Genomic DNA, 12998 nt, shown 5'->3' with positions numbered 1-12998 from the left:
CACTGCAGATGCTGACTGCAGCCATGAAATTAAAAGACGCTTGCACCTTGGAAGAAAAGTTATGACCAACCTAGACAGCTTATTAAAAAGCAAAGGCATTACTTTGCCAACAAAGGTCCATCTAGTCAAAGCTATGGTTTTTCCAGTAGTCATGTATGGATGCGAGAGTTGGAAAAAGAAAGCTGAATGCCAAAGAATTGATGTTTTTAAACTGTGATGTTGGAGAAGACTCAAGAGTCCCTTGGACTGCAAGGAGATCCAAGCAGTCCATCCTAAAGGAAATCAGTCCTGAATATTCTTTGGAAGGACTGATGCTGAATCTGAAACTCCAATATTTTGGCCACCTGATGTGAAGAAGTGACTCATTTGAAAAGACCCTGATGCTGGGAAAAATTGAAGGCGGGAGGAGAAGGAGATGACAGAGGATGAGATGGCTGGATGGCATCACCGACTCGATGGACATGAATTTGAGTGAACTCCGGGAGCTGGTGATGGACACGGAGGCCCGGCATGCTATGATTTGTGGGGTCACAGAGAGTCGGACATGACTGAGCAACTGAACTGAACTGAATTTCATGAGGAGAAAAAACTCGTTATATTCAGCATAATCAATCATGTTTGCCTCAGATGGTTAAATATATATGAAAATGTTAGAGAAAAAAAAAAGTTCCCTCAACTCTATTGTATTCCACTAATCTCAGTTGAAAATGATCCTCTATTCACTATCGTGTGCATTACAATACCAGTCACAGGAGCAACCTAACAACAGGCAGTGCTGAAAATGATTGTTATTGTACTCTCATGTCCTATTTTAAGAGAGATCACCAAAATTTCTAATAACAAATTATAATAATTTGAGGGACAATATTTCAGATTTATCCACATATTTCAAAAGTTTAATCTACGGCTTCAGCCCTAGCTTTAGTCAAATACTGGTTTTCACACTTGGACATTTAGCAACAGAAAAAGAAAAATGTGTGTATGTGCATTTATACTGTCAAATATGTAGGTGTTTCTAACTTACATGCATTATTTTACTTCTTTTTCATTTGCTTGCACAAAACAATTTTAAAACAGACTCCCAAGTACTCCCAGAGTACAGAAATCAACACACAACCTCCTTTATAGGCCACAGAGGTTATAAAGAACTTAACCCCAGACACAAGCACCAGCAATCTAACATTTTACTGTCAGCTGCCAGTATCCACGCAAAGAGGTATTGGTTCTTCTGACCTCTTACAAATCTTCCATTAATTCCTGAATCTTCAATGAATTCCCGTAACAGTTTGAAACTTATGTTTTCTATAGTTAAAAATGTGTAGATTTAAGTTAGTTCATTTAACTCATTTCATAATCTCTTTCAAAATAATGTGAAAAAACAGTATTCTTTATTTCATTTTTAAAACATAGAAAAACCCTGTCATGTAAGATGAATTTATAATGAACCCAGATGAAAATTATCCATGATCAAGTAATACTTCAAAACAAAAACCCTTTTAGTTGTCCCAAACCCACCCCAGCATCTGATATCAGATTTCCTATCTTTACAAGAAAATGGAGGCAACACAAAGAGTTGTGAACTGAAAGCTATGAGACACAGGTTGTGCTTCTCATGCAGCTGCTCAGTCACCATGGCCAAGTTCTGTATCCTTTAAATCTGTTTCCTAAATCATAAAATGAAGACATTAGTATCTGTTCTGTCTATATAGTCCAAATGAATGTTCATTATGAACAGCAATATATGTATAATATTGAGTATCATCAGTCCTAAATCTCGCTTTTTATTTTTGTAACAATTTCATAAACAGATTGTTATTTTTAAGTAGTTTTATAATTTTAATGATTAACTTGGGACTCCTTTTATCTAATAGCTAACTGGTGTTCTTTTATATATATACATATTTTCTTGTGATGAAGATGTCTACTCAACCACAAAAAGTGCAGGCTCTGGAATCAGATTATTTGAGCTCCCAGTGATTTACTCTGCTTATTTGGGATATTTACCAATCTCTTGTTATCTGTTTCCTCATTTGTAAAAAGAGGAAACACTACTCCCCAAGGTTGTTGTGAAGATTAAATTCATGAAAAGCACACAGAACAGAATCTGTCACACAGTAAGCACCAAATAAATGCTAGCCACTGTTAATACTTTTGAGCATGAATTAACATCCCCATGTCTAATCTGCTCTGAGACTGATCAATTTCTGAATCTGAAAACCTAAAGCTGGGCCACAGTGTTATACACCTCCAGGGCTACCTGTGCACAAAAGAATACTCTGGCAGCCCCAGACTGAAGGACTGACCTGGCAAATTCAAAGGCACCCACCTCTTAAGTTTTGTGGTAGTTAGATTGCCAGTCTTTTCTGGTGAACATTTCACTGCATAACAAGAGGTTGCAAACTCAAACCTCTTAAGTGGCCAGGCAGCTTCCCAAATGAGGAAAGCACACCTTGTGTGCCGAGTATGAGTGATAGGACTATGCAGGGTGGAGAACAAGAGTCAAGCCTAATGGAATTTATTTCCAGTTCTGTCAATTCTAAGAAATAATCTCATGAATGTTGCCTTTTGTCTGCTTTCTCACTGCCAATTATTTTGATCAGATCTTCATTGCCCAATTCCTGAATTTCCACATTTTCACAGTAGCTTTGCCTTCTATCTTCTTTCCTGCTACACATCCATCCATCAGCATATCCTGTTGGTTCTACCTCCAACCCATACCAAAATCCAACCATTTTCACCTCCCTGGCGTCACTGCAGCACCTTTTTTTTTTTTTTCAACCACTTTTTTACCACACTATTACCCTGCCCCTCTCTGCTCAAATCCTCTGCTGATGCTGCTGCTGCTGCTAAGTCGCTTCAGTCATGTCCGACTCTGTGTGACCCCATAGACGGCAGCCCACCAGGCTCCCCTGTCCCTGGGATTCTCCAGGCAAGAACACTGGAGTAGGTTGCCATTTCCTTCTCCAACGTATGAAAGTGAAAAGTGAAAGTGAAGTCTCTCAGTCATGTCCGACTCTTCGCAACCCCATGGACTGCAGCCTACCAGGCTCCTCAAATCCTCTAGTGGTCCCCAAACTATTTAGAGGGATGTCTAAGTTTCTTACAATGGCTTACAAGGCCCCACACAACTGCCCTTTTGGCGCATCTGGCTTTGTCTCTTATTGCCCATGCTCAAGGGCTTCCCTGGTGGCTCAGTGGTAAAGAATCTGCCTGTAAGGCAGGGGACCCAGGTTCGATCCTTGGGTCAGGAAGATCCCCCTGGAGGAGGGCATGGCAACTCACTCCAATATTCTTGCCTAGAGAATCCCATGGACAGAGGAGCCTGGTGGGCTACAGTCCAAGGGGTTGCAAAGAGCTGGACACGACCAATTCAGCACGCATGCACAACCCTTGTTCAAAATTTCTCTAGCCACACTGCTCCCTTGATTTTTCCCTAATTACATGAAGCTCATTTCTGGCTCCAATCTCTGTCCTCTTTATCTGGGTGTTCTTCCCCCAGATGTACTACACTTGGATTGCTTTCATTTGAGGGCTTTGCTCAAACACTTCTTTTTCATTAAGTGCTTCCCTAAATACTCTATTTAAAATAGAAATATCCTTCCTAAATGCAAAGGATGCACCACCTTTCTGCTTATCTAACACATTTGTTTTTAATGTTGTGTCTTTCTCTGTCCCCAAAGAAAATGTAAGCTCCACTAGGTAAAGAATTTTTTCTTTACTGCTGCTGTCCAGCATAATACATATTAAATACAGGGTACCTAGTATTTAATGAGTGAAAGCTACCTAACTTCTACTGCTCTCCCCTTCCATACTTTCTTCTATCTCCCAGGTATCGTTTAGCATCTGATCATTTTCCTGCTTACAAAGCTTTGATGACATCTTTACATCCTTGATCTGACTCCTAATTAGCTGCATCCTTTTCCTCATTCCCCAAAGTATGTTGTACACATTTCACATACTAACCCTTTTATCACACCCGACCCTATCTTGCCATTTCATTTCTTCAAGCTTCTCTTATATTTCTGCCTCCACTTAGCCAAACTTTTACTCATCCTCCAGACCCAGCTATTTCATACCTCCCTGAAGCCCCATTTATGCCACCACCGCACGCAGTCTCTACCTCCATTCTGGTGTTAAAAATAACTACATATTTATCAATCTGTTTCTCCTACTAGATCATAAGATCCTAGAGAGCAGGATCAGTGATATTATATTCAGATTTTCTTCCCACCAATGCTTAACACTGTATTTGGTATAGAAGTCTTTTCAATGAAAATTTAATGAACAAAATTTAAAAGTGAATTAAACAATTCATGAGGGGCTAGAAGAAAAACGTCTTCATAAAAGTCAAAGTGCTTTCTAACATCAAACCTGAACATGATGTATACCTTGAGTGCTTTACCTTTGCTAAAGAAAAACTCACTTTGACAGTTTTGATAGTAAATTAGTAGATTCAGGAATCCAAAATAATAATGTGTTTCAGTTTTGCAAGATGAAGAGTTCTGGAGATTGGCTGCACCACAATGTGAATACACTTAACACTACTGAACAGTACACTTAAAAATGGTTAAGACGGTAAGTTTTATGTTGTATTTTTACCACAATTAAAAATAGACAGAAGAGGGAGGAGGAATTGGATGAAGGCAGGTATAAGATAAATAAGTACTAAGGCTGTTATGTAGGAAATGGCAACTCACTACAGTATTTCTGCCTGGGAAACCCCAGAGGGGCCTGACAGGCCACAGTCCACGGGGTCATAGAGTCAGATAGGACTGAATGACTGAGCATCCACGAACATGCACAGGGATGTAATGTACAATAAGACAAATGTAATTAACACTGCTGTATGTTATATATGAAAGTTAAGAGTAAACTCCAACAGTTCTCATCAGAAGGAAAAGAATATTGTTTTCTATTTCTTTAATTTTGTACTTATATGATGGATAGTCACTGAACTTACCGCCATAATAATTTCATCATGTATATACAATCAAATCATTATGCTGTACTGCTTAACCTTACAGTGTTGTATGTCAATCACACTCAATAAAACTGGAGGAATATATAAATTAATTAATTGCCTAGTGAGGGGAGACACTTACTCCAGTAAACATATTTGCAAACCAGATGATGTGTAGGGCATCAAAGTGAATTCCAATGTAAGAAAAGGCATCTGCAATTTTTTTTAATTAAAATTACTGACTTCTTAAAGTAGAAGAGAGTTTGGAAGTAATTCAGTTCAACCACCTTATTTCACAAACAAGAAAAAATAATCATGGAAAAAGAAAAGAGCATCAACCAAGCTAGAGGAAAAACTAGGATCAGAACCAAGGTTTTATTCAGAATACAGGGTTGTCTTAAATATACCACATTACAATCCCAAACAATTCAAGAACTAGAGGCTAGAATTTATTGGATTAATTCCCCATGCTTAACTTAATGAAGAGTTTAACACTGTTGGTAGGAGTCTGTAGTCCTGAATTCTCACCAGGGCTCTATCTGTGGTACCTCAGACAAATCACTGAGCATTGCAGTACTGTATTACCTCATGGGATTAATGTGAGAATCAAAGGAAAACCCAGTTACAAAAGAAAAGTGTAACCATCTCCATCCTCATCCCTTCACACTCTCTGGTGTCAGGTTTCAATCACTATGTGAGGGAGGGATTGGAACAGGTAATATAAACTAGTACAGTTCTGACTAGCTGGAGTTTTGCTATTCTGGGTTTACATGAGGAAGGAAGGAAAGCAGGGAGAGAATGGGAAGGTGGGAAGGTGGTTCCTAATGGGCAAAGAATACCCTCCTTCCAAAGAAAGGTACTGGGAATCCCTGGTGGCTCAGCAGAGAAGAAATCTGCCTGCAATGCAGGAGACGCAAGTTGGATCCCTGAGTCAGGAAGATCCCCTGGAGTAGGAAATGGCAACCCACTCCAGTCTTCTTGCCTGGAGAACCCATGGACAGAGGAGCCTGGCAGCCTACAGTTCATGGGGTTGCAGAGACAGACACAACCCAGCAGGAGCACAAAGGGAAGTATTACTCGTACCTCCTATCAACTAAAGACTCTGAGACTCACAAGTTTTCATACAATTCATGTTAAAATTATCTTTTTTTCCTCAGTGTAGGGCCTGTAAAACTTTTTACCTTTAGCATATTTCCAAAAATTCTGTACCAGTTCCTTGGGTGTATATTTTATCCTTCCTTCTCTGCTACAGGTGTGCCCAGCAGGGACTCACAGTATCAAGCCTTTCAGAGCTATTTCTGAGTTGTTTTTATTAGGTCAACATTCAGCTGAAATATAAAGATAGGCACCTGGAGTTGTGCTTAAAAGAACTGGATGAAAGGGAAGACCTGAATGCAAAGAGAGACAAGAACTTTATCTCCCTTTGTCTTGCCCAACTCCTTCCCCACCTCTATGATTTAATTCTAAGCGGAAGTCCTCTACTAACAGTCTACAGAGCCACAAGTTTATTTATAGGTATTTTTATATTCATAACACTTTATAAAAATACAATGTTTTCACTCCAAGAATGAAACTATTTAAAGGGAAGTACAAATGGGTATTCTTTAATAAGTTAACTCACTGGGCAAACAAATTTTATGCAAAATGTTCACCATATAAAACAATTTTTTAAAAGAAAATAATTGTGCATTCTGTGAATTTCCACTTACATGTAGAATCTCATGTAAACTATCATAGTAATATTTTAATTTGCATAATTATAGCAACTGAAAATAAAAATCACAGATTTCACTTTTTTCCTGCACTCACACAATATACCTTAATTTTCAAAATATCAGAAAAAAAACATCCGTGAGACAAATGCCAAGCTCCAAATTCCAGAAGTCATATATCTTTTCCACCTAATTCACGGAAATTTTTACTACAGTATAAAGTAACTATAACATGGAAACAGAGAATATTTGGGAATTCCATAGATTGGTCCATTTTTTCCCACAAATTTCTTAAGTACTAGCAAGGGAGCTTATAAAAACTACAGATTACCACAATCCTTCCCTAGAGAATCTGATTCAGTTGCTCCGGGCAGGACAAAAATCTTTATTCCTCAATGTGATTCTGATGGGTAGCGAAGCTTAATATTGATCTCCTAGACTGGTTTTCAACTTGGTACATACTAGACCTACTGAGCGACTTCACTTTCACTTTTCACTTTCTTGCACTGGAGAAGGAAATGGCAAACCACTCCAGTGTTCTTGCCTGGAGATTCCCAGGGATGGGGGAGCCTGGTGGGCTGCCGTCTACGGGGTCGCACAGAATCAGACACGACTGAAGCAACTTCACAGCAGCAGCAGACCTACCTAAGGGCTTTCCCGGTGGCTCAGATGGTAAAGAGTCTGCCTGCAACGTGGGAGACCAGGGTTCCATCCCTGGGTCGGGAAGATCCTCTGGAGAAGGAAATGGTAACCCACTCCAGCACTCTTGCCTGGAAAATTCCATGGACGGAGGAGCCTGGTAGGCTACAGTCCATGGGGTCGCAAAGACCTGGACACGACTGAGCGACTTCACTTTTCCCTTTCAGACCTACCTGAGGAGCTTTAAGAAATCTTCAAGCTCAGACCAATGGAAATGACTTCAATACTTTTTAAAAAGCTCCCCAGAGAAGGCTGAGAACCTCTAACCCCTCTGCATATTAAGAAACTAAGCTTGCTCAAGTTCATAAAGCTAAAGATAGCAAAGTTGGGAGTTAAAACCATTTCTCCCAATTCCTAGTTCACTTTGTTTTTAGATAGTTATTTTTCACACAGGTTGACCAAAACAGGTGAGAAAAAAAAAAATCTATATTCTTGCCTCAGAAAAATACTGTCATTTAACAAATGGATAAATTAAAACTGAGCTCATCTTACTGCTTCAGAAATCACCAGAAAATAATTTTCTTAATCCTAATATAAAACAATTTAAAAAAAAAAGACATTACTGCTTAATCTTTAGTTCCTACTACTAATCTGGTTATATATATCTTACAAAGAACTGTTTAAAATTTGATTTTTAACTTCTGATTCAGTCATTTTTTTTTATTCGTATTTTAAAATTGGTCCTTTCTAGCAAATTCAATCAAGATCTGTAAATTTGGCGACATGGCTTCTTCCTTATGTACAACACATAATTCTACATACTGAAGTTGCTCTGTGAACTAGAGTTCCTTCTTCCACACAAAAGAATGAATTTTAGGCTGCATTAGCAAAACTCCCATCATTGGTTTGTCCACAGATCCTCAGAGTGCGAAACTTCTCAAAGTATTAATTAACCCCTTTCAAGAATTTTCTCATTTTAGTAACAGGATAATGGAAAATAATTACGAAAATTGTGTCAAGTGCAAGCTTACCTGCCCATAATTTTTCTAAGAGTATTCTGACTTTATAAAAATTACATGTTTACTTGCTCTCTGGTGACCTACATTGGTTATTACAGTAACAAAACTGTTAAAATAACATTTTTATTTCTCTCAAGGTTGTCAGATGTTTTGATATTTCAAATTTCAGGAATGTTTGTGATTTCTGCTTTTAGATTTAAAAGTGTTTGGTATACTTTACCAAAAGCAGGTCACATTACTCCACAGATAAAATTTCAGCCACCTGTATACAGCCTAGAGTACAATGTATGCTTTTAATTCATTCGCAAAGGAGTAATTTGCCAGGTTCTGGATCTTTTAAATATTCTAAACAAGAATCAGATGCAATGGATTTTGTTCCAGCAGTTTTAATGAATGAAAGCACACCCTTTCTTTTTTATTAAGTTGGATAGCAACAGAAATTAAAAACCTAACCAAAAGTTAAGTGCACTATTTAAAATATGTAAACACCCCGAAACCGTTCCTTGGAACCAAGAATGGGCCTCTTAAGTCATAGTAAAAACTAAAAAAAAAACCTAAAAAAAAAAAAACAAAAAACCAGATAAATGTTTAAATGAAACATAGTATTTAGAAAATCGGGCTAGACTGGACGATCCATGGAGTTCGCACAGTAGGAGAAAATTGTGCTACATTGAGCAGGTTTGCAAAATCTTAACTATTTTGTATTCAACATCTGAAACTTGCCATTTCCAATTGGGAGAGGTAAGCCTGTAACAGATACACGGCTTTTGGGATTGCTTAAAATTTTTCCTAAAAAGAGACCCCCCCCAAAAAAAAACACACGTTTATTTTCAGGAGCTAGGGTCGAAGTCAAAAGAAATCACCAGTTACTGACAATTCTTGGCGGGTCCTCGTTGCGCAGGGAGGCCGGACCCCGCACCGGGTGCCGCCTCCTCCGAGCGCGGGCTGGACCGCAGCCCCGAGCCGCGCGCAGCAGCCGCCCGGCGCCGCCGCCGAGCCCGCCCGAGGGCGGGGGGCTCGCACGTGCGACCGGGGGGCGGGGCCGGCCGGGAAGGCCCCCGCGCGGGAAGGCGGGCGCGGCCGGGCCGGCCTCCCCGCGGCCGCGGGCCCGGGCTTTCCGTCCGGGCGCACGTCACGGGAACGGATGGAGCCACACAGAGACGTCTAAGTCATGCAGGAGGCGCGCGGCCCCGGCCCGCTCCCGCCTCCCCAGACCCCTCCTCTCCGCCGACAGAAAGACAGACAAGAAGGGTTCCCGACCTGTCATGCCCTGCATGTTCAGAGTCTGTCATGTTTGGTCAAGAACGGGGCGGGGCTGGAGGGCAGGTCTGCGAGGCCGGCGGCGGCGGGGCGCGGGGAGAATCCCTGCGCCGCCTGCGGGTACCTGTTCCCGGCCGCCGCCGGGAGGTGACGAAGTGGTAAAAACTCACGGTTACTAGTGAGCGACACAGACACAGACTTTCCAGTCTATTAACAACCACGCCAGAGAGGTGGGGCTCTAACTGCAAACACTGGGCCACGGCCCCGCGCTGCCGGCGCTGCCGCTTTAGTCTCTATTCGCCGCCGGTGGCTGAGGCTTGGGAGCGGGCGGGCGGCGCGCAGCGACGCGGGGATTTGGACAGTGGCCGTAACGGTGATTTCTCCTCACCAACATGGCGGCACCCGAGACAGGCGGCTCGATAAAATGGCGCCTGCCGCAACACCTAGCCCGGGACTAAAGGGCAGGAGAGATTCCTCCGCGTGCCGCGGCCCTTGCCCAGCCCGCCGGGGCCGAGCGCGCCGGCCATTGGAGGACGCCGTCCGTCAATCACCTTCGAGAGCGAACTCTCCCGCTTCCCCTGCGAAGTGGCGGAGGAGGCAGTCTCTCATGGCGGGGCCGGGCGGCGCCTGGAGTAGTCAGCATAGGGGAGGCGTCCCGCGGGATCCGCTGTTCTTCCGCGCCTCCCGGGCCGGTCCGCGGCGATTCGCGGTTTTCTCTGCGAGACTTCGCCGCCAGAACATGGGGCGTTACAGACGTGCCCTACCGAACGGGCCCCATAAAGCCATTATCCGCACGCGGCTGCCGAGTCGTCATTAGAAAAAGAAAAACGAAAACCTTCGTTGCTTAAGTAATGGGAAAATGTACTTTCTCCTTCAAGGTTGTAATGAATATCTCTTCATGTACAGCAACAACGATTCCTGGGTCGGGAAGATCCCCTAGAGAAGGGCATGGCAGCCACTCCAGTGTTCTTGCCTAGAGAACCCCATGGGCAGAGGAGGCTGGCGGGAAAAGAGTCTGACATGACTGCGCGACTGACCGCAACTCAAACACGACGACGTTTAATATGCAGACTCAAAAGGAAAGACGGAATTTTAAAAAACATAAAATAATCATTTTTTGAGAAAAATAGTTTGGCATGTAGCTTTTTCTGATACTTAATCCTAAATTTACCTCTCCGGTTATTAGTTAATAATGACAGAAGACGTGCTAAAAGAATCAAAACCATTACTATTTTATATGCAAAACACAAATAGTTTATAAATAAAACAGCTATTCTGAACGGACAGTTCATGAAATTCTCTAGACCAGAATACTGGAGTGCGCAGCCTTTCCCTTCTCCAGGGAATCTTCGCGACCCATAAATCCAACTGGGGTCTTCTAATTGTAGGCAGATTCTTTACCAACTAAGCTATCAGGGGAGACCCCGGCTTTAGAAAAGGAATTTTTAAATGGCCACATTTTGGCCTAGTTAGTGTGCTAGTTGGTTTTGAAAGGGTGTCCTTGTTTTTTTACTAACATGATGGATTGATTGGTCCTCTCAGATATCTGACTTCCTTTGGCTTAAATGTGCTTTGTAGTGCTGTTGGAGGAAACAGACAGAACAGGCTCCATCTTGAGCCGGACTGTGGACTTTGACCTATATGCCCAATATGTATGGAAATGACATACATACCTAGACTCTCCATTGCCTAAAAGAATACCCTAATTATCTGTGTAACCAAATAGAATCATAAATTCTATTATGCTTATTGGGGTATGACCACAGGCCTATTGATAATTATCCACTGTTAACTACCTAGGCTTAAGGCATATGAATCACAGGTTAACTTTGATTGTATCTTTCTCTTACTTTGTTCAGACTAGTTTCAGGGAATTTGGGGAGGTGGGTATGGACACATACACTTGGGTATATAACGTTTTCACAAAAAATGGTTGAGGGGTCCTTGGCTAAGAGGAGACTCTGCCTTTTGGGCCCGCTGATGTAATAAACTGCACTCCACTATCTGCATTGTCCTTCTGAGTGAGTTTGTTTCCTGGAACACGTGGCTACAACAGTGCATTTAGAAGCAATTGCAATTAGATTTTAAAATTTGAAATGTGTATGTACATATTGAAAAATAAATCACATTTCTTTTTTTCTAAGTTAAATGAAGCCATGGACAGGAGTTGTACACTGGTGGATTTTTCTGCCCACCTTTGGATGTGATACATTTCTAGGAATCTTTCAAAAGCAGATACATTTTGTCTGGAGTAACAATAATTAGCATTTTGGAGTTACATTAGAATTTGAGTGTTCAGTCCCTCAGTCGTGTCTGACTCTTTTGTGACCCCATGGACTGTAGCCTACCAGGCTCCTCTGTCCGTGGAATCCTCCAGGCAAGAATACTGGAGTGGGTTGCCATGCTTTCTCCAGAGGATCTTCATCTTTTCCAGGGATTAACCCCTTGTCTCTTGGATCTCCTGCGTTGGCAGGCAAATTCTTTACCACTGGCCAGGCTGGGAATCCCTCAGAATCTCTGCTTTGCCTCTATTGTAGCGTTGTTAGTGAGATCTTGTGCTGTGCAGCGCTCTGCTTAGTCGCTCAGTCGTGTCCCATTCTGTGTGGCCCCAGGAGCTGCAGCCCGCCAGGCTGCGCTGTCCGTGGGGTCCTCCAGGAAGAAGACTGGAGGGGGCTCTTCATGACCCAGGGATGGGACCCGGGTCTCCTGCACTGCAGGCAGCTTCTTTACCACCTTAGATCTTACTGTAGCTAAAGGGAGTGACCATGTGGGTGTTAGGGCAGGAGGCATGCTCCTTTAAGCTATGTGTTTGGAATCTAGACATGCTCAGAGATGTCAGATAAAATATTTAAGGTGAAGGCTAAACCAAACCCAGCTTTCTTTCTTTTCTTTCTTTCTTTTTTTTTTTTTTTTTAATTATTTATGGCTGTGCTGGTTCTTCGTTGCTGCGCAGGCTTTTCTCTAGTTGCAGTGAGTGGGAGCTTCTTTCTGACCCCTGTTCTTTAGTTCTACCACAGTACAAGAGTGTCTTTCTCAGGGACCTAAAGCCATTCATTTGAAATGTATTATCAGGAAAATAAGCTTCTGCTGCCAAGTCTCTGTAGGAAGAGGGGTCTAACTTCCATCATGGCCAATAGGCAGATACAGCTGGATTAAAAGAATTGACAATTAAAAGAATTAATCAAAAGAATTGCCCAACCCAATCACTGCAGATGGTGACTGCAGCCATGAAATTAAAAGACGCTTACTCCTTGGAAGGAAAGTTATGACCAACCTAGACAGCAAATTAAAAAGCAGAGACATTACTTTGTCAACAAAGGTCTGTCTAGTCAAGGCTATGGTTTTTCCAGTGGTCATGTATGGATGTGAGAGCTGGACTGTGAAGAAAGCTGAGCGCTGAAGAATTGA

General features: G+C 42.0%; 1 protein-coding gene across 3 annotated transcripts in view; it reads right to left on the bottom strand.

The window, feature by feature from the left end:
- Nucleotides 1-10046, bottom strand: part of ZC3H6 (zinc finger CCCH-type containing 6) — a 75291-nt gene extending 65245 nt beyond the window's left edge. For all 3 annotated transcript variants that reach the window (XM_060413987.1, XM_027967128.3, XM_012173915.4), the window contains exon 1: nucleotides 9591-10046. Coding sequence is in view for 2 of the 3 variants with exons in the window: in XM_027967128.3 (XP_027822929.2) it covers nucleotides 9591-9622 (32 nt within the window). In the remaining variant the exon portion in view is untranslated. The remainder of the gene's footprint in view (nucleotides 1-9590) is intronic.
- Nucleotides 10047-12998: the final 2952 nt, after the last annotated feature.

The sequence above is a fragment of the Ovis aries genome, chromosome 3, assembly GCF_016772045.2.
Source record: "Ovis aries strain OAR_USU_Benz2616 breed Rambouillet chromosome 3, ARS-UI_Ramb_v3.0, whole genome shotgun sequence".
Taxonomy (NCBI): domain Eukaryota; kingdom Metazoa; phylum Chordata; class Mammalia; order Artiodactyla; family Bovidae; genus Ovis; species Ovis aries.
Note: the sequence above shows the minus strand (reverse complement) of the source record. Positions and strands in the feature narration are given on the sequence as shown.